Source organism: Thermobia domestica, chromosome 17, assembly GCF_964235325.1.
Source record: "Thermobia domestica chromosome 17, izTheDome1.hap1.1, whole genome shotgun sequence".
Taxonomy (NCBI): Eukaryota; Metazoa; Arthropoda; class Insecta; order Zygentoma; family Lepismatidae; genus Thermobia; species Thermobia domestica.
Genome location: NC_137470.1, coordinates 103,566,178 through 103,594,089, shown reverse-complemented (window position 1 = coordinate 103,594,089; position 27,912 = coordinate 103,566,178). Strand labels below are relative to the sequence as shown.

General features: G+C 36.2%; 1 protein-coding gene across 1 annotated transcript in view; it reads left to right on the top strand.

Annotated features, from left to right (window-relative positions):
• Positions 1-27,912, top strand: part of LOC145674608 (piwi-like protein Siwi) — an 82,793-nt gene that overhangs the window by 31,646 nt on the left and 23,235 nt on the right. The window contains exons 3-7 of the mRNA XM_081744826.1: positions 894-1,102; positions 15,840-16,196; positions 17,832-17,984; positions 20,483-20,622; positions 25,828-25,918. Of these exons, the coding sequence (XP_081600952.1) occupies positions 894-1,102; positions 15,840-16,196; positions 17,832-17,984; positions 20,483-20,622; positions 25,828-25,918 (950 nt within the window). The remainder of the gene's footprint in view (positions 1-893; positions 1,103-15,839; positions 16,197-17,831; positions 17,985-20,482; positions 20,623-25,827; positions 25,919-27,912) is intronic.

Sequence of the window (27,912 nt, the reverse complement as noted above, 5' to 3'; positions counted from 1 at the left end):
CACAGGTATTCGTTAACTGTCAGAAATAACCAAATATCCAAGATGAAATTTTGATACATGGAACTTGGACACAAGATAGGACAATATCATCAACTCTGTTGAAGAAATTTTACGGCAGTAAAGAAATAATTAGTCAATTGATATTTTTCTTTCTATTAAGCTCTTTTGCTTACATGAAATTTAACAAAATCATTCAAAATCTTAAATACATAAAACTTCTTAACTAATCCACAAAATGTTCGAAAGCTGTTTAGTTCAACATTATACCTGATTACTTTCGACTTCGATCTGTTGATTACTTCAAAGAGATACGCTTTCGTTTTTTAGTTGCCCTTGATTTGAATTACCAGAAACGAGTGAAGCTGTTTGCGAAATCGAAATAGTTTTGGTTATCTTTTAAAAAAAAACAGTCAGTTACTGCATTGGCTTGTTCTACGTCATTCTTACGTGTTCTGTACAGTATTTAAAATCATATTTATAGTAAACATATAGAAGATAGTATAAGTGTTGTTCAAACGTTAACTTTGATATAAGAAATACTAGAGTTACCCACAAGAAACACTATTCCAAAGACTAATTGATGAAAGACTATTCCATGAATTGTTTCCTTTCTTTGTACATATTTATAATTTTTCTACAAGTAACAAGATATTTCAGCGTGTGATCAAGAAAGCAGCTAAGTTTTATTTGCCAAGATGATGGAAGTCATTCATCGAAACGTGATTTTTCTTATTTAAGGTGCTTCAAAGTGCGTCATTTCAGATGTGATATTACTAGTGTATTATTTACATTACTGTTATTATAATAAATATTATTATGCAAGTTGTAAATAACTCACATTAAGTTCCCCATCCTACTAACCCAAAGTTCTTATAAAGTTTTTCTTATTTCAGGTTACACGGGCAAAAAAGTAAAATTAGTTTCTAATTATTTCAAAATAAAAACTGATGAAGATTTTAAGATCTACGTGTACCGAGTGGACTTCGATCCACAAGAGGTTTTTCCCCCAGTTAAAAGAGAATTGCTGGCTGTGCACGAGACTGAAATTGGTGTCGCCATATTTGATGGCTATTCCGTCATGTGTACTCCGAGAAAAATTAAAGTAAGTGTAAATGTATAAGGAGATTTATTTCAGTTTAATAATAATTCAGTGTTTTTGTTAAATAGCTAATGAATCTGTTATTGTGGGTTTCTGAAGAACTGTGCTTACACGTTCAGAAGGCTGAAAAATTAATTTATAGAGCCATATATCAAAGTAAAACTTGTTTTTCTTTAGTCAGCCTGCAGGACTCGTTGCTTTACTTCGGGCTCCGTCATTTTTTTCTGACAACTACTCCAAATACTCAACAATAAGAGCGTGCAAATTCAGAAGGGCGGCCACCGAATTGTTCTCAAGTCCATTTTGTTGGGCATAGTAAGAAGGGAGTTAAGACTTTTTCCTCGTGCAAGATGGAAATTTGCTGAACTGGGTTCGTTTTTTGGTGAACTTCGAATGAACATACCAACAACGTTCGTCCACTGCATACTGTCTCATATAAGAAACTCAGGGCTCCCAGCAAGCAACCATTTGCCACTTTTTGCAACTTTTATTTTCTTCATGGATGCAACTATTTTTATTATTTTGCATCTATTTGCAACTTTTTCCAGTGTTGTAGTCTATAAATTTAAAAGAAAGCGCCGTAAAACTGTCTGTAAAGCATGTCGAGAACACAAGTTGTTCATGAACAAACTTACATTTGAATTTTCCTCTATTGTGTACATTCCCTCGTCACTGGTGTTCTGGAAGGGAGTGAATCCGCTCTGTGAAAGAACCTGCTTCCAACTTGTTATATCTACGAATTTGCTTTTTCTAAGTGAATTGCTTTATTTGTTACTCTTTTCATAATATGCTAAAAGTTGCCAAGCTTTACAGAGGCTATTCATTCCATTTTTATTTTATTTCACGGTTGAATCTTCTAGTTGGAACAGCCAGTAATGGAGCCATGTTGTATTTCCCTGCAGGCCAGTGTTTTTTGAGTGCAAAGATTGTAATTTGAGCGGTGCAGAATGTCCAAGTCGAGGTATCGCGCTTTGGATGATTGGTTTCAGCAAGCTGATGCTTTAGGAAACAAACTATCATCTTGGTTATCAAAGAAGAGTGAAGTGCAAAGTATTCTGTAGCGTTTGTAGTGCAACAATAAACATTGGAAGTAGAGGATTTCAAACTGTGCCACAGCATGTGTCAACACCAACACATGGTTCTGATGCAAAGGAGAAACTCAGTGAGCTGCAGTTGAAAATCTGCCCGACTAGCATATGCTTAGGAAGCGAAAGTATGATTTACGTGAGTACTGATTTAACTGATACTGCGAATTCGGTAAATCCAGTGTCTGCCGTCTCCAAACCAACCACCTTTCACTGAAGCAGTAACACCGATCAAATTACAGTTAAGCTTAGTGAGTCATGCAGCTACCAAAGCAGAAATTGTTTGGGCTTTACATGTTGTTACTCAAAACTTACCTACGGTATTGTGAGATAATATAGCTTATGTTATACGATACATGTTTCCAGATCCAAAGAGTTTTCCCAAAAACTTTTGTCTGAAACATTCTAAACTATCGCATGTGTTAACTGATGCTTTAGGACCATCTTTTCACAAATAACTTTGTGAAGATTTGAAGAATATTTCGTTTACAGTTCTCTATGATGAAACGACAAATTCGCAAAGAACTACAATTTGGAATTCGTTATTGGAGCTCTACTTTGCAACAAGTTATTGTACGCCACTTGCCCACTTGCAATCATTTTTCATTGGACACGCAAATGGTGAATACATCCATAAGTACATTTGTGAATTGCTGGATTTATACAATTTGTCACCCAATAACCTTATGTTGGGAAGTGATGGACCAAATGTCAACAAGAAAGTGTTCAGAATCACATCTGAGTTTGTACAAAATGTGCTGGCTTTCCGTTACTGGATATTGGCAGTTGCAATATTCATACAATTCATAATGGGTTCAGAAAAGGCTTGCAGATATTTGCTGATTATCACTATAACCTTGTCATCATGATTTACAATTTTTTCCATGGATGACCATCGCGGTGGGTAGATTTTGAAAGAATTCAAGAGAAGACAGGAACACCAAAGATCGTTTCATCAAGCATGTTCCTTCACGCTGGTTGACAGTATTGCCCTCTGTGGACCGTTTTACGGAACAGTTTCCAGCCATATATATTATTTCCTGCAGTTTATTCCGAAAAAGCAAAGCAACCTGATGAACACCTCAAACTACGTATCGATTTCCAAGATGCTGAAGAAAGCAGCCATTGTGAAAGCAGAAATGGCCTTTGTATGTGAAAGTGCATCTTCATTCACACCATTCTTAACTATATTCCAAAAAGAAAAATCTCTTGTACACATGCTGTACAAGCTTTATACGTTCTTCTGAAGATAGTTGGTAAGGTATCCAAGCCAGAATCTCAAGAACGCTTTGACACATTAAAGGACGAAGTCTTTAGTACTGAAAACCTTTTGCCATGGAAGGAAGTGAAGTTTGGTGAGAAACTTTCCTAGAAACGCAAGGGCTCGGAAAAAAAACGGTTTTTTTTTTTAAAAAAAAAACCTTTTTTTTGCTTCGCTTTCTTGCTTAGGAAATTTTGGGCTTTTTTCAAAATTCTGCTTTAAATTGATAAAGTAGACTTTGTTTCGCTTCTCTATAACACAAAAACTTATTTAATTAGTGGGTGATGCCGATAATAATATAAAACCTCGAAAATAAACCATGAATTTCGAAAAGATATTTCAAACAATTTTAATTCTTAACATATTTACATTAGGAATTCCAAAGAATTAACCAATGTATATAATAAAAATTCTTTTAACCTCTTATATGCAAAAGTAAGCATGGTTGGCAAGAACCACTGTTATTTTTGAGAAAGTCGAAAACCCGTTTATTTATTTATTTATTTTTTTATTTATTTATTTATTTTTTTTTTTGTTTTTGTTTGTTTTGTTTAAACCAGGTTTTTGGTTTAAATATTTTGCTCTATGTATTTATGTTACATATTGACAAAAATAAGTTTGTTTTGCCTTGGCCTTATTATGCAACAACGGGATTATGCTGGAAGGGGTTACATAAGCTTAAAGAAGTCCGGTCAGTAAACTTCTTAAATTGGGAAACTCCCGCTTTAGTCATCGGGCCCGTCATTACTTTAAATGTAAAATAATAACGGAAAAATCCTGTTATTGCTTTGCATGTAAAATTTAAAGGTATCATAATCAGTACGCTAAAACTGAAATATTATATTACAAATTGTATGTAGATATCATTGAAAGTCCAATCCAAGCTAATGTTGGAACCTACGTAGGCAGTCGATAAATTTTGCCAATTTCTGTCAAAATGTTTAAGCAACCTTGGCTTCTTTATAAAACAACAGGCATTCAGGCAAGCAGAAATACACAATTTGGTTTCGTTTCGTATGTTTATGCTTAACATCCTTACGTAATACCGAGGTTATGAAAGAGAAAACTTTCGCTTAAAGTGACATCCGGACCGAGAATTGAACATGGGGCACCTTGATTAAAAGGTGAAAAGGAGATAAAACTAATGCAGATGTTTTGATATGTGAAAATGTCACCATGTAGTTCACACGATTCGCATTTTTCGTTGTTTTTGTTTCTTTGGTTTAAACCAGTTTTTTTTTTTTTTTTAAATCAGCTGGTGTATACCTGCCAACCCTGAAAGTAAATACTTCTTTTTCTTTAAAAAAAAAAATACACAAATAACTAGCAAAATTGTATGTAGTATTTTTACTTCAAAATATTTCACACTCCCTTTTTGAAACAAAATAAAATTAAAATAAAACAAGAGAAATACTTCCATTTATATGATAAATTTAAAGGCTGCACATCTAGAGCTTTGTATATATTGTTGAAATTTTACAGTTTTATATAACCACCATCACGGTTTACCCAGTCTTCAAAGTTTTTGAATTTTTAGCAAGAGGAATTCAACATATGAAGGATGTGTGGCAAGAAAGTGGTAACTCACAATTTTACTATTTTAAGAAATTAGAGGTGTTCTGCTGCATAATTCATTTTCAAAGTCGGAAAGCTGATTTTTCACATAAGACTATACATGAAGGATTAAACGGACAAGATTAAACGAAGCACTATGCGTTGCTCTCTATTGGATTCTGCATAATTCAACAATTGAAAATTTGTTGGTTACTGTGTTCTTGCCTCATACCCTTCATATCATTACGGAACCCTCGCCCCCCCCCCCTCCAAAAAAACAAAAGTACGGAATATATTTAAGTTAAGCCAAACACAACTGTACACCAAACATGACTGAGTGGTTAGCTTTTGCGCTTCTATCGGGAAGTCCGGGATCTAACCCAGCATTCGACCATTCTGACAAAAGTTCTTGTTCATTCCATCTGTGAATGTAGAAATAGTGCGTGTACTGTGAGCCTTGGCCGACTTCCTTCCGTATTGTTTTTAAATCGCTGTTATTACTAATTACCAGCAGTGACGGTTTTCGAAGGTTAGGGTGGGGGTGGGGTCTGTCGGACTGAAGCCCGTTCCCCAAAATTACGGAATGTTTGAAACAAACGAAATATCATAAACTTTAAGCTTCCCTCAAATAAAAATTAAGAATTTTTAGAAAAACTAAACATTAGTAAGAAAAAGCCCTCTCAAAATACTTTTCTAAATCCACCACTGATTCTCAGTATTAAATGATCTTTAAGGTTGTATCTGGAAGATTATTGCTAAGTATATAAACGAAAGGAAATATTAGTTACTAATAAACTTCAAGCTTCTCCCAAATAAAAATTAGGGATGTTTAGAAAAACGAAACAATCAGAGAAACCCGTCCCAAAGTACTTTTCTAAATCCGCTACTGATTATTTGTATAAAATTTTATTCAAGGTTGTATCCGGAAGATTATTGCTAAATCATTGCGCAGCTATAGTATAACAGAAATGTGGAAGTACGGTTTGACGGATAACTTTAACTTTTGCGCTAAAAGTTACAGTACTAAGCTCTTAGAAATGAAACACTGATGACAAACTGAAATGATCCAGAGAAGAAAATATGTCGATAATTCAAAAGTTAAAAAGCCTCTAAAATTGCCCTCAAACACTATTTCTTTATGTTAGCTTTAATTCGTAAAACATGTGCTCCATCCATCTTGATAGCGAATTCCAGAGCGAAATATGGCATTTAGGTCATGGAAATCTTATCTAACTATAAAGTATACCATAAGAAAGCTATTTAGATGGAAAAATCATGAAAATGAAAAAAGCCAAAATTTCCAAAATTCTCGTTTTTTCCCCAAAACCCGCCTTTTTATGTGAAAAAAAAAGTCGATTCAAAAAAGCCGGCTCAGAAGCATTACAAAGGCAGTTGGGAAACATGTGATCGAAAAATGCAAAATCTTCGAAAAGAACATCCCGAAACAGTGTTGTGTACACCCTATGGAATATCAAAAAGTAATTAGTGACAGTGACATTAGAGATATTGCTCTTTCATCTATCCCATATAAAGTTCCAGTTGATGTTCTTTTGGATGAGTGGAAGCTGTTGAAGTTAAAAACAATACAGTATTGAAGAGAATTAGAGAATCGACCGTTTGTGGATAATATTTTCTCACTGAAAAACCCCAGTGGCTCACCAAAGTATCCTACTGTCATGAACATAGTAAAGTCCATCTTAACACTGTCCCATGGAAATTCTGATCTTGAACGTGGGTATTCTTTCTCAAGGAGAGTCCTGTCTGAAGAACGAAGCAGCATGTGAGAGAGAATATTGAATGCAAGACTTGTGTACGACGGAATGAAGAAGAATGGAAGCAACCCAGCAGTGTTTCCTATAAGTCAAGAACTCATCAGAATGACTCAGAAGAAAGGGTGATGGGAAAAAAGGAAGAAGATGAACTAAAGAAAAGGCAGGAGCACGAGCGACTCGAAACAGAAAAAAAAAATCACCAAGGAAGCAGCTAAGTCCAAAGCAGCAATAACTGACTTGGAAAGGAAGTTAGCGGAATCAAAGGAAGTTGAACTGTCCAAACGAAAAACATCTGACCAGCTTCTCTCGGAGGCTAACAAACGGTTTAAAACAGATTTAGAGAAGAACATGGCAACAGTTAAAGATGATGAAAGAAATCAACAAGCAGTCACAGATAAAATAGAGAAGGTGATTACCAGGAAACAGTCAGCACTAATAACTGCATATTTTAAGAAGACAAGTGAAGAACACTAAAATTTGTGTGGGATTTGGCAGGTCTTCATATCATGGACAATATATTGCTAAGTTTAAAATGCTTTGATCCCTATTTCATTGTTCTTGCCACTTTTTGTAAACACAGTTTGCAACTATTTTGCAACTTTTTATGAATACAATATGCAACTATCTTGCAACTTTCGTTTTTAATCTTGCAACTATAAGCAACTAGTTTTATGCAAAATATCACTAGGACCCCTGGAGACTAGACCCAAGCACTGTTTTGAAGTGCGAGATTTACGCTATAATTCCCACAGAGAACGTCTAGAGGCAAAGATTGCAATTCTGTAATTCTTCCCTGAACTACCTTCTGAACCCTAGACATATTAGCGATTCCGTAGTAACACTGTCCACGAAACCCTGTAAGAAGAATGATAAATCGACACAAAACGTTGAGATTATTATTTACAAGCGCTTCACCCGTTGTCGACAATGTCAAGTACAGTCCCAAGAACTTTCTTAGCATCAAGGTCTGGAATAACGATTGAAATGTGTATGGACATTTGTTCTTTTTATTTTATCAAAGGCGCTCCGAGACAGGAGTGACAACTGGAGTAATTAATATATCCACAAAGTCCATTGATTGTAATATTAGCTCCTTTCTTAAAGACGCCCTAAGGCAGTCAGAGATGACAAAAGGAACAATTAATATATTTACAACACCGCATGATTGTAATATTATTTCCTTTTATTCTGTCGAAGGCGTCACGTGGCAAGTACGAGCAACTAAAGTAATAATTAATATGTTTACGGCGCCCTTTAACTGTGTATTACCTCCCTTTTATTGTATCAAAGATATCCCGACACAATCAGTCAATCAGGAGTAACAAAAGATTAAGAAGTATGTTTACATTGCTCCTTGATTGTTATATTACGTAGCTTTTTATTTTATCCAAGGCGGTCCTAGACAACCAGGGACGACAAAAGAAATAGGAAAAATGTGCGTTGATTATAATAGTAGAAAGCACTTTATATTTTGTTGAAAGCTCGGCACTGTCCCAAGAACACTGTTGAGTCGGGTGGAAATTTACGCAGAATAAACATTACACGCTTTCGGCGCCACCAATATCTTCTACCAAAGTTTAGAAGGGCAGTGCCTTTGACCCCCTTTTGTTACATAAGTGCGGAACACACACAAAACACGTCCGACTTCTTCCAAAGCAACTTAAGTGAATCCCACATTCGTCACATTGTGAATAAATAAGTGAAATTTCAATATTGTCAATGTTGATCTTTCCTTTCTCTCCTTTAGAAGAGGAATTTTTGCAGAAGCCGAAATACGTATTCCCTTACTTTTATTTAAGAGTTCATATACCGACTATCACGTCTCCAACTTAAGCGAATCCTAAGGGGCCGCGGTGGCTCAGTGGTAGAGCGTTCACCTCTGGTGCTAGGGGTCCCGGGTTTGATCCCAGCCCCTGCCAAGTGAACTTTGTGGTGGACAAACACAGTGTGCGTGGGTTTCCTCGGGGTTCTCCCGTTTTCTCCCACTTTCTTCATTCCACCATTTCATTCATCTCTCATTATCACCGTCTCTTTTAGCCTAGCCGGTATTAACGTGGGACGTAAAACTCAATAATTTCATTTCATTTAAACGAATCCTCACATAGTAGTTCCTGAATAAAGAAATGGAAATTTGGATATTATAAAAATGCCCCCCCCCCTTAGGAGTGGAATTTTCCCAAAAACTGAAACAGATGATCCATTATTTTGCCTAAAGGATTCATTTACCGAATTTCTTATCTCAAAAAAATCTCTACGTTCGGCACTTTGTGAATAAAGATACTGTAAATTTCAATATTATAGGTCTTAGGCCTCTTACAGCCTTAAGGATATAATATTCGAGAACGGTGAAACAGATATATATATATATATATATATATATATATATATATATATATATATATATATATATATATATACAGTGTGCGAATTGAAAAATTTTCCCAGGGGGGGATGAATTTCACCCATATGCGCACCCAGTCCTCCCACACACACACACACACACACACACACATATATATATATATATATATATATATATATATATATATATATATATACACTAACAAGTACAAAACAGTTGAGATGTGAGATCTTTCATAAATTTTCACTCAAGTAATATTTAGGTTAGCTACGCAAAGTAAAAATTGTTCCCTTTTTCTATCTTCTCTTTATGTCCATTTAAAAATACTCCAGAGGGGGAAAAAGTTATCCCTGCCAGGGATAAAATTTTTCTTCTCCAGGGTGGGAAAGATTTTTGTCAGGGGGGGAAATCCCTGGCATCCCCCCCGCCAATTCGCACCCTGTATATATATATATATATATATATATATATATATATATATATATATATATATATATATATATATATATATATTTAACAGTTTATATACCGAATTTCACGTTTTCAACTTAAGTGAATCCTTTACATTGAGCAGTTTCTCAATAAAGGAAAATTTACATATTATAGGAGTGACCCACGACGGGCGAAATTTTCGAAAAACATGTTTCACGCTTTTCTCTTCCTACATTCCGTACTTTGTGGAGGAATAAAAGGAACGGAAGTTTTGATAACGCTAAAAAACGTATTTTGTAATTTTTATTTAAAAGTTTATATAACGAATTTCACATCTTCAACTTAAGCAAATCCCTATGTTCGGCATTTTGTGAATAAATAAAGTGAAATTACAGTATTATAGAAATTGTGTCTTTTCTCCTCTTACGAGAGAAATACTCAGAAACACTAAAATAGGCATACGAGTTTCCTTATTTTTAATTTCAAGTCTATATACCGATTTCTATACATATCTCCAACTTAAGCGAGTCTTCCATTCGGCACTTTCTTCTTAAGCAAAGGGAAATTTGAGTATTTTAGAAATGTCCCTGTTCAGTAGCGTATTTATGGAGGGCTATCGGGATCAAGATGCTCCCCCCCCCCTCCTCGAAATAAATTTGTTAGTTTTTCGCATTCCACGCACAACAATAATCCTTCTGACCATTTCTAAAAATTTCATTGACTTTCCACTTTCTTGTGCTCTTTGTTCAGAAATAATATTGTATCTGTCAGATTTCATTCCATTCAGTTATTTCTGCCCCTCCCTCACTTTCACTCAATATTTTAATTCCTTATACCTGGAAGTGTCATTATAACTAACTAACTCTATGACCTATGGATCCCGAAGGTTCAATGCCGCGTTCACAAAAGCTCTCCACTGACTTCTATCATTAGCCAACTGGGTCCAGTTTCTACTTTGAATTCCTATTTCTGTAAAATCCATTTTAATATTGTCCTCCGATCTGCGTGTAAATCTTCCTAATGATCGTTTTCCGATTGGTCTTCCAGTTAAGACTTTGAAAGCGTTCCTACTTTCTTCCATCCTGGTTCCATGACCTGCCCACCTGAGCCTCCTAGATTTGATGACTCTAACAATGTTTGATAAATCGTTTAAACCTTTTAGACCTGGTGGTAACATTTGTGTACATCATATTTTAAGATTAATATAATTACTCTGGAGGATTCAAAATGGCTGGATTTTCATGTCGTTATTCTTTGAACTTGTCTAAATTCTTTCCGCTATTTCTCTGGTGCTTTCATCTGCTGTCAGGAAGCTATGCATATTTCTTGTAGTGTACTTGCAGGGGCTATCACAATAGCCGTATTACCAAAAATCATTCCTTATCCTTGTTTTTGTAATAAAAGGTGTATTTGTCCGTATTTCACGTTTATCGCTATAGCAATATGGTCTAGGGGATGATGAGTCACTTACTTCTACTCTCTTATATAATGGCATAGATTAGAAGTGAACAAACCCAAAATAAGCGAAACTAACATTGATTAAAACGTTACATAAAATTAACATTATGATTCCACTATATCAATATCGTATTTATTTTGTTACAATATTAAACTAATTGTAAACTTTTTCTATACGAATATACGCAACGATACGCGTGAAACTCTTTTAAAATCAGTGTTTATTACAAATATTTTGTTCCTGTGTTTTGAAGATAGTAACTTATCATTTGCAATTATTCGCCAACTGTAATTTATCTTATATGATTTATCTATATATATAAAAGAGAACGCACAAATCCTTTGTGAACTCATCACGCTAATACGGCTGAACCAATTTCTTTCATTTTTGGGGGGTTATTATGATTTGGACCCTAGATGGTTTTTATCATATCACTTTAATTTTTAATTACCAGTGTCTTGAGATAATTGACCATTGAAGTGTCCATACGTACAAATCCTTTGTTATTAGTTCATCATAGGTAAAAATAAACGTATTTATATGCAACCCGCATGACCATGTGACTCGGCGGGTTAACATAAATGACAGGCGCTATAATTTTAACATTTACTGCAATTTGAAAGCGAAAAAGTAAAAATTATCTAAGTAACAAAGTTTATTGCGTTCCGGGGTGACCGCAGCGAAGCGGGGCGGGTTAACATAAATGACAGGCGATATAATGTTAACATTTACTGCAATCTTCTATGGTTTTTATCATATCACTTGAAAGCGAAAAAGTAAAAATTATCTAAGTAACAAAGTTTATTGCGTTCCGGGGTGACCGCAGCGAAGCGGGGTGAACGCTGCTAGTCTATATTAAAATGTTTTATGAAGTTACTTTTTTTACATATTGAAAAGGTCGAAGACATCTTGGCGGAAGGCGCCAAAAGTTGTGCGTTAAATGCAAAGTTCACTAGAAAAATACTGTAAATATTATTTGAATTATTAATTTTGACGTATACTGCTTGCGATTTATTGAACAACGTTAATTAATTATATTATGAATTATTTCCTAGCTGTAAGTAAACTGTAACATCGTTTTAGTTCGCAGAACTGGGACTGTCTCGTTAGGTCCACCGGCAGAACACAAAATATGCTGAGTCACTGTTTAATCTATTACTTTTCTAATGAAGAAATTCGCATCTGTGATACCGTATGTTAAATTATTGACTTCAGAATAGTCAAATTCAATCTATAACGGCTCTTATCACCTTATAGAAAAAAATGAGAACCTCTGGAAAAACTGACTATATTCATATACCGATAATTCTAAGATTTGTGTCATTTGCATGGTTGAAAAGTTAGAATTTTACGAGTAGCCTGTTGTGCGGATTACCTGTTAAGTATTTGTTGAAAATATACGAAAGTATTGTATTATACGTAAATTCTCTTTTGAGTTGGAAAAGAATAATTACATATTCTTTAGTATGTGTATATTTCTACAAATTGTTCATGGGTATCTTGCTGCAGCCGTATTTCCATCCTTCTGATGTTTACCTCTTTTTCTCTGTTGAAATAATTAACTGACATGTGGAAGCTACGCTTTTCTATCACACTTCCAGAACTGACAAGTGGCACAAATACCGAACGCTTTGTGTCACTTTCTAGTTTAGCATTTTCTCACCTGTCTGCCTTTCAACGATGACTCACTTTGTTTGTATTTAGTGACTATATGTTCTCTCTAGAGAATAATATGAATATATGTACACTGCTTGAGAATTGCTAAGAAACAACTGATCTGTACCACGTAACATTCCCTGCAGCCGACCAATTACAATCAAATGCAATGCAGAAGGCGTACTTGAGCAGGATCCGTTATTTGTGTAAAAGGCAGTGCACGAAAAATCTGTATTACTCGAAAGTGCATGCAGTGAGATAGCGCCGTAGGTGGTGGAACTGTTGTATGAAATTCAGTGTGATGGGGAAATAATTACGTGCAAAATGGCTTCAAGACAATATTTAAGTGGTACGATCGTGGACGTGCAGTTGGAAGGCTGAAAGCTGTTCAAAATGCCACTACTGTGGCGACAGTAATGGGAGTGTCAAAAGGTGTTATCTCGCGGTTGGAAAAAAGCCACGGAAGGTGGAAATGCGATGTGAAAGTATGCTGGTGGTAGTTGAAGGAAGACCACACTTCAAGACGATCGATATGTATCCCTCGTGGCGAAAAAGAACAGACAGCGCACTCTGCGTCAGATAGCTGGAGACCTCGCAAACGCTACAGTACCAGTATCTGCTAGAACCATTTCGCGGCGCTTAAATCAGTCTGGTTTGTATGCACGGAAGCCTGTTAAATGCATCTCACTTCAATCACGCCATCGTCGCGAACGATTACAGTGATGTCAGGAACATGTTGGTTGGGATCAGCAATAGAGGTCCAAAGTGATGTTTTCCGACGAATCCCGTTTCACTGTGACAAATGATTCTGACCACCAGTTACTGCGGAGAGAGCTGTGAAGGCGTTATGCACACCAGAATTTTCATGAACGTGATCGCTATGGCCAAGGCGTGATCGTGTGGGCAAGCATTATGTACGCTGAAAGAGCCCCGCTTCACACCTTTGAGCGAGGTAGCGTGACATCACAGCGGTGTTGCAGAGGGATTTTTCTGAATCACGTTCCTCATGTTTGGGGTGCAGTATGTCCGGACTTTCTATTTATGGACGACAATGCGCGCCCACACAGTACCGCTGAAGTATCGGACACACTTGAACGTGTTCAGTTGGCCGTCACGCCGTGAGTTGAATGCGAATGGATATAAGGCGAAGGTCTTTTGTTGTTTTGGGTATATCCAACATACTACCTGGTTGTGGCAGTTCACTTACACCTTGAACTTGCGTAAGGACAGAGTGAACATGGAAACTCCACACAGCGTCATAAGGGCGTGTATGCTGTACGTGTTCAAACTGGGGTCAAACGCAGCTGCAGAGGGGCGGAAGATATGCCAGGTCTTTGGTGAGGGTGTCGTGATTATCGGACAGTTCAGCGGTGGCTTAACAAGTTTAAGGAAGGTGGCGAAACACTCGAAGATGCACCACGTGCCGAAAGACCAGCACATGTACAAAATGAAGATCTTCAAGCGACAATTGAGACGAACAGTGCCCAAACATGTGAGGAACTAGGACAACAATTCATTGTGAGTGGAGAAACCATTCAGCAGCATCTACATCAACTTGGGAAGCACTACAATTTGGGTCGATGGGTCCCATATGATTTGACTCCGGGCCAGAAGGCAACGCAAGCAGACACCTGTGTTTCTTTGCTGTCCCGTCTGAGGAAGGAGCCATTTCTGGACAGGATGTTGACATCTGACGAGAAATGGGTCTTGTACGAAGCTTCACGGTGCCGTCATCATTGGTTAACATTCAATGAACCGGTTCCAAAACAGGCGAAACCAGCACTGCACCAGAAGAAGGTCCTTCTGTGTGTTTGGTGGACTGCTCGTGGCATCGTGCATCGGAAACTACCACCAGCTGGTCAGAGCATCAATGCAACTGTGTACTGTCAGCAGTTGAGCCGTATTGAAGAAAAACTCAAAAACTCTGGAACCAGCACCTTTGAATCACAAAGGGGTCCTCCTGTTACAGGACAACGCTAAGCCACACGTCATCATTGGTTAACATTCAATGAACCGGTTCCAAAACAGGCGAAACCAGCACTGCACCAGAAGAAGGTCCTTCTGTGTGTTTGGTGGACTGCTCGTGGCATCGTGCATCGGAAACTACCACCAGCTGGTCAGAGCATCAATGCAACTGTGTACTGTCAGCAGTTGAGCCGTATTGAAGAAAAACTCAAAAACTCTGGAACCAGCACCTTTGAATCACAAAGGGGTCCTCCTGTTACAGGACAACGCTAAGCCACATGTGGCTACGATGACCCAGTACACCATTCTACGCCTTGGATGAGAAATACTTTTGCGTCCGCCATACTCCCGGACATTGCACCGTCCGATTATCACCTGTTCCATTCCTTGGAAAATCACCTTAGAGGACGCCAGTTTAAATCCCTAGTAAAGATGCAAAATGCACGTGATACCTTCTTCGCTTCACGGCCCACCAAGTTCTAGCGCGATGAAATCCATGGCGTTTCAGAACGTTGGCAGGAGGTCGTCGATGCTTATGGGGACTATTTTAGATCTACCAGGTACGTTTTAGGTGATATATCGATGTTCGAAGGTGGTGGGTGAAAAAATGACAGACCTTTCTTGGTTACCTTTAGATTACACGTATGCAATGGCTACTTACTCTTCGGACCTTAATCCTATTGAGAATGTCTGGGATATCCTTGGCAGACGTATTTCTGAACGAACTCCCCCTCCCCGAACCGAGCAAGAACTCACAAACTCCTTACGAGAGGAGTGGGACAATATCCCCCAAGGACTCCTCACTAATTTAGTAGACAGTATTACAGATGCAGAATGTGCATTAGTGTCTGAGGAGGTCGCACATCTTGCTGGGGTACTTATATCTCTGTCCTTCTGGAAGGATGATCCATTTTTCGTCGCTGTTTGGACATACTCCAAAGAGCGTCATATCCTTGTTTTCTTCTTTTTCCATGTTTCGCAATCTGTACCATTTTCCATTCGAATAATTGCGCACTGTCTCTATTGGGTATGTACTGCGTTACATTTCTTACCTCAATGTGTATTCTGAATTATTCCGAAGATTGCACTTTTCCTTAGGATTTGTCAAGTAGTGTACATTATACTGATTTTCTTACGCCCACAATAGGATTTCTTTAAATATAATTATCTAGGTATGTGTTCTATCTTTTCCAGAACCAGCTGTTATACTCGAAGATAGAAAAAGATGAACGACACTTTATAATCGAGTTGAGGTTCAGTGGAATGGTAGACTCGAGATCCAAAAAGTGGGTCCAATACCTAAATTGTTTGATTGGGTCATTTGCAGAGAAAATAGGCTTCAGATTTAGAAACAGAATGTCCGTCCACGAGTATGACGTCGAATACATACAAGTAGAGGACGCTTATTTATTTCCCGGAATATCAGAATCTGCATCTGTTAATGATGACGGAAACTTGTTGTGTGTGGAGACTGTGCAGAAAATATCAGCCTCTCATACAATTTATGAATTGTTCTTAGAGGCTTACTGGAGAGATGTAACGGCGTACAAGGTAGGTTTTTTCGTGTAAAATTGATTTATTCGAACATGATATTTCTAAATAAATTTTTTTCTGAGTATAGCAGATAGATCAACATATCACGCAATGTTTTCAGTAAATTATCTTTGTTGATTTGGAGAGAAGAAGAAAATATTTCTTACTAATCTCTGATTTACTTTCCTAGATTATTTAAAAAATCTTCATTTTATTTATTTGCCTATTTTGCATACAAATGAGAGTATTCTCATTGAGTAATGAGTATTGATGTAGACTCACAGTACAATGGATCAGAAAGTCAGAGTACTGTCAGCAACAATGAAAAGACGAATATTCTCTGCATTTAAAAGTTATTTATCTTAACCCTTTGACTACCAACGGGATACATGTGTCCCATGCGAATAATTTAAACATCGTTGGGAATTTGTTTTTAGAAAATTCTAAAAAAAAAAAAATGAATGTTGTTCTCCCATCGGGTCAGATGTGACCAGGAGACTTATGTTTAGTTTCCAAAACTGTGTACAGATATCAGGAATATCCCACATTAAAGGAGTCCTACATATAAAAGAAGGTTCACATTAAAAAAAAAAGGTAGTTAAAGGGTTAAAGCATTGTAAATTCCGTTAAATTTTCTTTGTATTTCTCTGTATTGTTTTTAACATATGGTAATTTTCAATGGTAATTTAGTGTGAAAGGTTCATTTCAAAAATTATTTTCCAGTCTGTGTATTCACGTTTTGACCAAACGAATATATTTGGGATTTTGAGCTTATTTATTTTTGAAGCACTATAAATAGTTTTGTTGGGCATAGCGTTGAACAGTACAATAGTTATAGCATCCATGGACAACGATCATTAAAATTTTATCAATAAAAAATAGTTTAACTTTTATCGATTTCTGAAAAATAAATGGTAAGTTAAGGGGTTAATAATTTGTAACGTTGTGTAGTCAACCAGCAAAATTGGATATTTCAATTGTTGTTTTGTCAAATCTTTGAATGAATCGGCAAATATTAATCCAGATCAATTACGTAGAAATGATGTAACTCTCTATACAGTACCGGGAACTACGTTAGAGTTGATCAGTTTGATTGGAAGTTCATAGCAATGAAACATGTAAGGTATATATAAACTAGTTTCTTCTAGTAAATTCTACTCTTTTGCAGGATAGTAAACCGTTTCAAGCTGTTATATATCTTAATTGAATATTGAATTTCAGGACATGGAAGAGATTTTCTACCATCTCCATCCTCCTTTGCAGATTAGACTCAACCCATAAAAAGATTAATAGATTTTGTTTTCTTTAAGTTCGTAACTAATGCTTTTTTAGAAACACGGGGAATATGCAGACTTTTAGTTCACATGCAATTATCAGAGCCTTTTGTTTTAAAATAATGTATCGACCCTTTAAGTGATTATACGAGATCAAGATTAAACTTATTGCATTCCAACAAGTTATTGAAGCTTCGTCGGAAAACAGCTATTCATACGAAATTCTACATTAGTAGTAAATTAGACATCCATTTGATATAAATAATTTTGTGAACGTGAGCAGTCTACAAATTATCACGTAACTTATAGTTTTTACGTACTAATAAAATTAATAGTTTACATCTATTTAGTTAATCGTCTTTAATATTGTCTTTTTCAGCACCATTTCACAGATAAAGTTGTTGGTCGAGATGCCTTAACATTATATGACGGAAAAATACATCTCATAGACGAGGTCGCCTTTCATCTTACTCCAAATTCAACATTCAAATATGACGGTCATGAGATATCATTTATGGACTACTATTGGGAAGTAAGTAATTGTTTGCATTTGTTTAGGAAATGTGAAGACTATAGTTTGCAAAAATCATATCTCATAGTTTGTCTACTTCAAAACAGCAATGTGATCAATGCAACTATTTAACATCATGTGTGATGTGGAATCGAACGTGGAGTGGAGATACAAATACGACAATTGTCAATGGAGAAACTCAATAGATACATTACTCTTCTGTATCATGTTACAAATTCGTTTAAAAATTAGAATAAACATCGAACTTAAACTTGGTAATGACATAGATAAAAAAAGATTTATTGGGGATAGAATTCATGGGAATTAATCACATAGATAATAACTAAGATCAGTACGCAATACCGAGATCTTCCTACGTTTAACAGATTGTGAAAGGAGTGTGTTCTGATCACAATCTCAACTGCTAAATTTCTTGCATCCGATGGAAACATCGTTGTTTCAGTAGTTGCGATATTCAGTCTCACTTCGATTTATTAGAAAATAGCAACTACAGGCTTACGTCCTTTGGGAAGTTTCTTTCGCAGTGACCCATCGTCCGCATTTGTAACACCAACGGTTGCTGTGGTTTTTCTTTCCTCTGACTGGCGTTTGACTTCTGTTTAATAACCCAACCAGTTCCTACGCTCAGAACATCTCTGCCGAGATTCTCGCACTTGTCTAATGTCTAAACTAAGCAGATTTGGACCCAACTTGAACTGCAACTTCTCTTGTTTTGGTGTGTAGCATCACCTCATGGAACTAGGGGTGTTCGATAAGGCTGAGGGCCTATCGAACTTCGGGAGTGAAAATTTATCGAGTTGTCATCGGTTACTCGAAACCGTTCGAGTATTTGAAATTATCGAAGTTTCGGATATTATCGAAATTTCGAGTATTATCGAAGTTTCGGGTATTATCGAAAGTTCGAGTATTATCGAAGTTTCGGGTATTATCGACATTTCAAATATTATCGAAGTTTCGGGTATTATCGACATTTCAAATATTATCGAAGTTTCGTGTATTATCGACATTTCGAGTGTTACCGAAGTTTCGGGTATTATCGAAAGTAGTGATGGACAGTTCGGTTCCTTCACCTCTCCAATGATTCATTCTTGCAGCCAAACTAGTCAAACAACTTTTTCATCTGATAAGATATTGCAAAGTTGTATTTGTCGAAATCACATGTAAAATTATTTTTCTGCCTGCCCTGTTGTTGGCGCAATCGGCAAAATGACTTTTAGTAGCCTAATGGTATCTTGGATTCCAATTACATTCCGGTGATGCATGTTTTCTCTTCTTCTTTCTCTCTTCTGACAGACTGATTAAACCTTGTACAGATCTGTGGGATCTTTTCCTTCCCTTCATTGCAGGAGAGAAGTTTTAAAATGAACACCCTGCATATATGTAATACATATTATATACAACTAAAATATGATAACCTCGAATACATTGTTTCTTCCGAACACTCCGATAATCCCGAACTTTTCAAAATATTCAAGCGACTCGACAAATGCGATCAAATTGATATATTTCTGTATTTGCTGCTTTCAAACAATTCGAGACTCTCGAACAATTCGAGTGTCTCGAAGTTGTCTAATGTTTTTTTACATTTCGAGTGTCTCGAACACTTCGAGAGTCCCGAACATTTCGGGAGTCTCGAATATTTCGAGAGTCTCGAACATTTCGGGAGTCTCGATCATTTCAAGATTCTCGAGCATTTCGAGAGTCTCAAACATTTCGGGAGTCTCGAAAATTCGATAATTCGATAAAATTAAAATTCTTTATCGATGAAACGGTTTTGAAATTTTATCGAATTGTTATCGATTACTCGATTATCAGAACAGCCCTACATGGAACTTGTCCGTTTTGTTTTTAACCATCCTGTATTATCTCAAGAGAATGGTTGTTATGAATGGAAATGAGTCCTTAGAAGAAGGTGGGAGGATTTTCTGAATACCGAGGTTATTCTTCGATGAGAGATGTCTCTTACTCCTTTCGTCAACCCTATTGCTGACATCATTGATGTACAGAACCTTTCGAAATATTAACTTACAACAACGTTTTCTCCTCCCTTGCTTTGTACGTACATTACGTATATCCAGGGAGACGGGAATGGGGATTTCTTCATTGAAGCTAATAATATATTAAAAAATAATGAAATAAGTAATTTAAATAGTAAAAAAAGGACACATGGAATAGTGTGAGCTGAACATTATGGATTGTATTTTCCTAACTGATCACTCTGAATTTCAAACTCTTTGTTTCTACATTTTTCGGCAAATATTCCTCAGTTGCACCAGAAAAATCCGGAAATAACTGAATGAGGTAAAGATAGTTTCTTCTTCATTGTTGCTCTCCCTATATGTATGTAATATGATCGTCTGGTGTGATGGAAACTGTATTTCTATGTAGAATTATTATTAAAATCCGCTCCCTCTTTCAGAAATTAGTCTTGTATTGAATTTTGTGTAGAATTTTAACCATGTTTTGAGTTTTTTAAATATTCAAATTCTTATTTCCAGAAATACGAAGTGTTAGTTGTGGAGCCCAATCAACCGATGCTGATCTCGAGAAAGCCAGATGGCAACGATGACGGGAGATGTGACATCATCTATCTAGTTCCAGAACTTTGTATTTTACTCTACAATGACAAAGATATGAGGTAAGACAACTTAATTGTATGAGAAAGAAATGAAGGTTTTCTAGTTTAACGTTCTTCATTTATGCTCTATAGGTTAAAGGAGAAGGACGATTTATGAAATTAAACTTTTGTGCCCTCCCACGTGGTCGAACCCGGTTCACGTTCACTAAAGGCGCACTTCTACGACGTACGACGCCGTGAACTTAGAAAAGAGCCACAATAAACCCATCCCAGAAATTGTTCAGTTTCGGCGTCATCAGAGTACGCTTGGCCACGCTGCTCTACTACACGATTGACGAGATACTGCTGCTTGCCTCGTGGAAATCTCACGGCGATCAGTTGCACATCCACAGTACAGATGCACATTTTTACTTCGGCTCAGTACAACTGAAACAACTTCTGTACAGAAGGTTCTTTCATGTTTGTGGTTAGAAACTTGTCACTTTATGCTTCCTCGTTGAAATTCACTGAGAAATGAGCGGTTGTGCTCGATGTGAAAGCCTTGTTTGTTAGCTATCACGCCATATCTGACCTTCTACTGAAGTAGTCTTGATTGAAGAACACGTTGACAAACCCCTTACCAGAGTTTGAGACAGCTATTACAATGTAGGAATGATAGAAATGAAGATACTATTAAAACTCGGCGTTTTTGCTAATAATCTAGTTTCCGAAAATTAGGCTGGAGCGTTTCATATTAAAAGCCCACTGAGGGTCTTTATTTCCAGATGGAATGAAGTATTAACTGCATAAGGTCTAGTGCAATTCTACCACCAGTCTCCAGTAGCATAGTGCTTAGTCCGTAGTGGATTGTTTCATGTTGTTGAGAACTTGAAAGGTACTTAAAGAAAGAGATCGGGATGTTTCTCATTGAATTTTTACGATACGTGAAGTCGGAAAGGAGTCGTTCTGTCATGAAGAAAAGATTATGATATAAGGTTCTTGTCCGAAAAATAGGTCACTTCGGTAATAAATTATGACCATAGATGTATCGCATTTCGCTATCCAATTTTTGGTTAGCATGGTATTTCTGTCGTTTTGTAGCACGTAGTAAAGTATGATGCGATACCACCTAAAAACAAGGGTTTTCATTGTCCAGTCCTGAAACAAAAGCATGATATATATTAATCATCGTATGTGTCAAATTAATAATAGTATTTTCACTTGTGAAACGTTTTCTACAGTTGATGAATTTTGATAAAATATTAAATTTTATAATTAAATTCTTAAACTCTTCAATAATTCTTAAATGGTGGAAGCTGGAACTTTAGCAAGAACATTGGAGGTGACCTATTTAGACTGGAAATCCAGTTTTAAAAATAAAATGTTTTATTATTATTATTAATTTTATTATTATTATTATTATTATTATTATTATTATTATTATTATTATTATTATTATTATTATTATTATTATTATTATTATTATTGAGTGAAGTTGATTTTGAGTTTAACGTTCCTCTGTGATAGTAGCCTCCTTAGATCGCAACACTGAACCTCCTTAGTTAGAGTTGTATGTTTTCGCTTAATATGTATATCTGAAGTTTGTAATAAGCAACCGTATTATCATTTGAGAAAACAAAACTCAATGTTGGTTTGGCAGTACTGTTAGTCTGGTGGTATTACAGAACATGTCAAACAATGTTCCCGTGGTGATACTTCTATAGTGCAAAATTTCATCGTCTTTTGTCTATTAAAAATGAAATCTTCAAGTTTTACACCCCACGGTTATGTCGGCTAGGCTAAAGGAAACGGTGATGAGAAATGAATGAAAATGGTAGAAAGAAGCAAGTGGGAGGAAGCGGGAGAACCCCGAGAAAACCAACATACACGGTGTTTGTCCACCACAAAGCTCATTTGGCGCGAGCTGAGATCGAACCAAGAACCTCATGTACCAGAGGTGAACGCTCTATCACTGAGCCACCGCGGCCCCTCTTTTGTCTATTAGTTTGAAAGCTACAAGTGTGTACCAAGAGAAAGGGTCCACCCTAAATTGACAATGAAAATTTAATTCGTAGCAACCACTCCCTTATCCTTCTAAAGTTGTGTAAACGTAGTTATTATTATTATATGATTTTGAGCTTAGCGTTCCTTTTAGCAGCGAGGCTATATGAGACGGGACCTACCGATTAACGTGGAATCCAAACGACTTGAGCTCCCGCCAGGAATCGAACCCGGATCTCCCACGCCAATTATTATTATTATTATTATTATTATTATTCGGATTCAGAATGTACCAACAAATAATTTTCAAAAAAGTTTTAATTTTTGTTTTTGTTTGAGCGTGTCTTTCTGCGCTCAAAACGAATTGAAAATATTATTGTAAAAAGACTCTTATGTACGTTAAATTCCTCTTACTCATCTCTTCTAAAGTTCGCGCAACATTAACTTAATCAAAATATTAAATAATATTGTAACTAAATTGTCAACATTCAATTAAATCATGAAATTTGTAAGTTCATCAACACACCAGGAGGCTGGGAATTTAGGCTGGGTATTGATTTTTTTGAATGGAAGGTTGTGATTTTTAATTCAGAGTAGGAATGTGCAAAAGCAAATAAAGTTTTGTTCGAAATATTTTTTTTTTCAATAATGGTTCTTTTGCCCTTTAAATGTCGAATTTATGATCATAAAGGTTTTATGTAAAGTACTAATGTTCAATATCATTCTAAAGCAAAAAGTGAACCTTGTGTGAAAATCTTACCAACCCGACTCTCTTATTTTCCTGCACACGTATTGAATATGAAGCAAAAATCATTATCGGTTTATGTGTGGAAGTCGAAAGTTTCATCATTTAATGTACCATTTATTATTTAGTTATCATGTACTTAATATGTTGAGTGATAATAATAACCTTTGGTGTGGAAGACCCGGGTTCGATTCCTGGCGGGAGCTAATGTGATTCGGATTCCACGTTAGCCTGTAGGTCCACGTTTCATATAGCCTCACCGCTCAAAGCGAAGTTAAACTCAAAATCATATAATAATAATAATAATAATAATAATAATAATAATAATAATAATAATAATAATAATAATAATAATAATAATAATAATAATAATGTTTTCCCAACTTTAGAAGGGTGAGAGAGTAGTTGCTACGAATTAAGCTGATTTTTCCATTAAATTTTCATTGTCACTGTAGGGTGGACCATTTCTCTTGGTACATTCTTGTAGCTTTCAAACTAATAGACAGAAGAAGGGCCGCGGTGGCTCAGTAGTAGAGCGTTCACCTCTGGTACAGTCCACAGCAGAAAACCTGCAACATAAGCATGTAAGTTTATTGTGAAATCACGCCTAACAGTGCTGGGAACCAACATAACGTCTAAGTGGCACGAATCACGCCAGGAGAAACCTCGGCGTCCTGCCCTGCACAGTTATTTTGGAGCAAGAGAGTTCGTCGTTTCACAATAAACTTAAATTCGCATGTTGCAGGTTTTTTGCTGCGGACTGTACATGGCATCCTTGGTTCGATTCAAGCTCGCGCCAAAAGAACTTTGTGGTGGACAAACACCATGTGGGTTGGTTTACGCGGGGTTCTCCCGCTTCCTCCCACTTGCTTCTTTCCACCATTTTCATTCATTTCTCACCGTTTCCTTTAGCTTAGCCGGAATCCGTGGAATGTAAAACTTGAATATTTCATTTTCAATAGACAAAAGACGATGAAATTTTGGACCATAGATTTATCACCAGGGGAACATTGTTTGGCATGCTCTGTAATACCACTAGACTAACAGTATTGCCAAACCAACATAGAGTTTTGTTTTCTCAAATGATAATACGTTTGCTTATTACAAACTTCAAATCTACATATTAACCGTAAACATACAACTCCAACTAAGGAGGTTCAGTGTTGCGACCTAAGGAGGTTAATATCACAAACGTCCTCATTTTTGAGATCTCTACAACAATAATAACGCAAGTGAAACGAGCGAGACGAGACGAACATATAAAATACCTTAGTGTCAACTACTATGATCAGATATAAGGTGTTTCGAATAACGAGGAGCAAAGTTGCAAAGAATTGAAAATGTCGCTTTTCGAGAGACTTTTTTTTTTCTTTTTGACAAAGTGCTTAGATAAGTATCCCATCTAATGATGTAGATGATTTTCAATAGACACAAAGATCATAATGCCGTTTACAGCAATTGGGTATCTCAAACCGCTTGATGTCTACGTAGGACTATATCTTGAACGGTTGGAGATATCAAATTTCAGTAAACGACGCTGTAATGTTTACGTCTCTTCAAAACCATCCGTGTGATTAGATGTGGGCAGGGCAGATCCTAGGCAATTCCCCCCCCGTACAATGGTACCATTTGCCGCCCCCCTTGTCCAAAAAGAATAAATCTTAAAAGCCAGGATTTTAAGTATGCTATCCCATCATGAACAACGAAGGAGAGTGAAAACCCACTCGCACTCAGAAAGGCTAAAACACTGCAAATACAATATAGTTGTGTCTGGTGTTTTTCTTTAAATAATAATCTATTTTGTTAGTGAAAGATAAAACAAACTCACCTGTAGAGGAACGTTGGTAATCCTTTTTATAGAATACAATATCGAGCTTCAATCTCAATATATCAGTTTGCAATTCCAGTGCAACTAGCTCTTTTATTTCCTGATTTTCCTTCTACATCTGTTAAAAATTAAAATTCTATCCACCTTCAATAACGAATTTGTTTGTAACAAAGACAAGACTAATTTTCATATCAAAACTGTGATAACTAACTAAATGGAACAGGTGGGACTGTTATTCGCTACTGTTCGAGAATTGAGTTCTTGTATTTGACAACAATCAAGCAATTTATACTGGAATTTGTTTGACCATTTGCTTTAGCATTGTCCACACGACCTTAAACTGATGCGACCTAAACATGATTTGTGAATGTAATATTCATATAGGTCAGCTTAGTAAATTTAACTACCATCGTCATGAAGTATGTTTCCAACAAGAAATGTTTATTTTCAATAATATAGTTGTGACAGATTTTGCCGCGTCGTGCAAAAATACGTGTTGCACATATGGAAGAGCCGGCTCTGGATGTGACTATTTATACAAGTAGTTTTTCGAAATAAAACTTTTTGAAAAGAGTAAAATTTTTAGTAAAAGGTAAAAGGTTTATATATATACCCTGTATTTTATACGTATGATAAATTTTATATGTAAATTATGTTTCTATAGAATATTTTAGTAAAGAAATTTTACTTATTATATAATATTTAATTATAGGCAGGAGAGCTTTCTAAAACCGTATACAGTTGTTCATCCGGAAACAGCACTAGAACGCTACGGAAGGTTCAGGGAGCGACTGGATGACTACGTAAGTACAGCTTTAGGTTCAAAACACAATTAAGAAATCTTGCTTTAAATCAAGTGTTTACCGCCCATGAGCTTAGTAATATTTGGATTTTATTGCAAATCATAATATTCAGAAACAAAACAGTAGACCTGTATGGATAAACATTTTGAGATATGGCAGAAGGAAGATAAAGATGTTTTAATTTTCTAAATGGTTTAATCTTATAACTGTAAAGTTGATTTTGATATTTAAAGTTAAAATGAGGTCTTTATTGAATTATAACATTTTACTTTTGATTCACTTAACTGAAAGGTTTATTAACAGCTACAGATTACAAAATCAAGACATATAGTGGTACAAAGATTGTCCCCTCACGAGGTACCGGTTATGCTACCCAATGCACAGCTTATCGAATAACGTGAAAAGACAATATTGGGAGACAACTTACAATGCAAACTCCACATTCAGTCCCATGGCCCTTCTTCCAGAAGAGCTGTTGCTGTGAGAAGTTCGGATCTGTTGTTCGTTTGGCAACATATTTGCGGTTGATGGCTGAATGAAGGAACGAAAGAACTCCTCTGCTTCCACGCACATTTTTATTTTAAAAGTTTGACTTTTACTTAAGTTTATTTCCAGTTTCAAACTTTATTTTAATTATCAATTACCGAAAATTGGGTGTTAGCATGCTGGGTCATGGTTTGGCCCGCCATTTTAAATTCAGTTAGGTTTCGTTCCAGTTTTCATTATTACAATCTAATGTTTTCTCTGGGATGTAAACTTATAAATTTATTTTAATCGGTACAGTCGTCTATTATCAGAAAATTATTTTTATTTCGTTTTAACAACTAACTTTTTTTTTCTTTCTTCCTGGCGGATTTGTGACGATCCCCTACCAGAATCAAACAAACACTCATCGTGATCTGCGTGACATTTCTTTTATTTTCAGTTTTTCTTTTCTTTCTTCCTTCCTGGTGGGTTTGTGACAAAGAGAACACTCTAATCACTGTTTACAGAAAACATTACCTGTTTTAGAAACACAGGAAGTTGTTTTACTGACTCGGAATTGCAAAACCCCAGGTGAAAGGTATAGCTGAAAAGCTGGACATTGAACATGCCAACAATGTGGAACTAGTTTATGTTAGCAGAATCATTTTTGGCTCCCGGCTACGAAGTGGAAGGGAACAAGACCGAAAAATTTGGAGAGGTGATTTTACAACCAAAAACAAGGGGGGAAAAAGTTCAAATAAACATAGGTCCAACGCGGCGGCGTTTTCAAGCAGCGGCCGTGCGACGTTTCGCCGGTCTTCTTCTTTTAAGTGTAATATCTGCCCAACAAATAGATATTGATATCAGGCCAAAAGAATGTAAAGAAAGTCATAGTTTTACAACGAACGTATGCTGCAAACTCAAAGTAAACGATTTTTTTCTAATGTTTTATAATGAATACGTGCTAAAAACTCACTATAGTAAACGAGTTGTTTCTAGTAGCCTACTTAGAGATTGGTACGTTAATGATTATCCGTAGTTGTTATTGAGCTAAAAAGGTGTTTCGAATGTTTGATTTCACAAAGTATTTATCAATTTGTACTGTTTTTTAATGTTGTAGTTAGTAACAACATGACCACAACTGGGAAGAAGGAGTACTTGGGAGAAAGTGTTCGAGTAGGGGCGAGGGTCTGGGTTTCCTTTATTTCCGCCACCGCTATCACAATAAATGAATACTAAATTATTTATGTACAGCGTTTCGTTTGTTATTGGATCTCGGGAGCATTCGAAACAAACACATAAAATGAAAAGAATGTGCTAAAAGAATGAACACAATGAAAGAAGTAGTATGCTGTCGTATAAAACCATTTAAAAACTTAAAAGTAAATTTGTGTTCTAGACGGTGATGATCATAATTTTCTTGTGTGGTTAAAATGGAAATTTAAGCAATATGATAATATATGCTTAAGTGCTATACGCAAGGATTTAAACTTACTAACTCTTAATGAAAGACGCAGTTTGTTTGATCT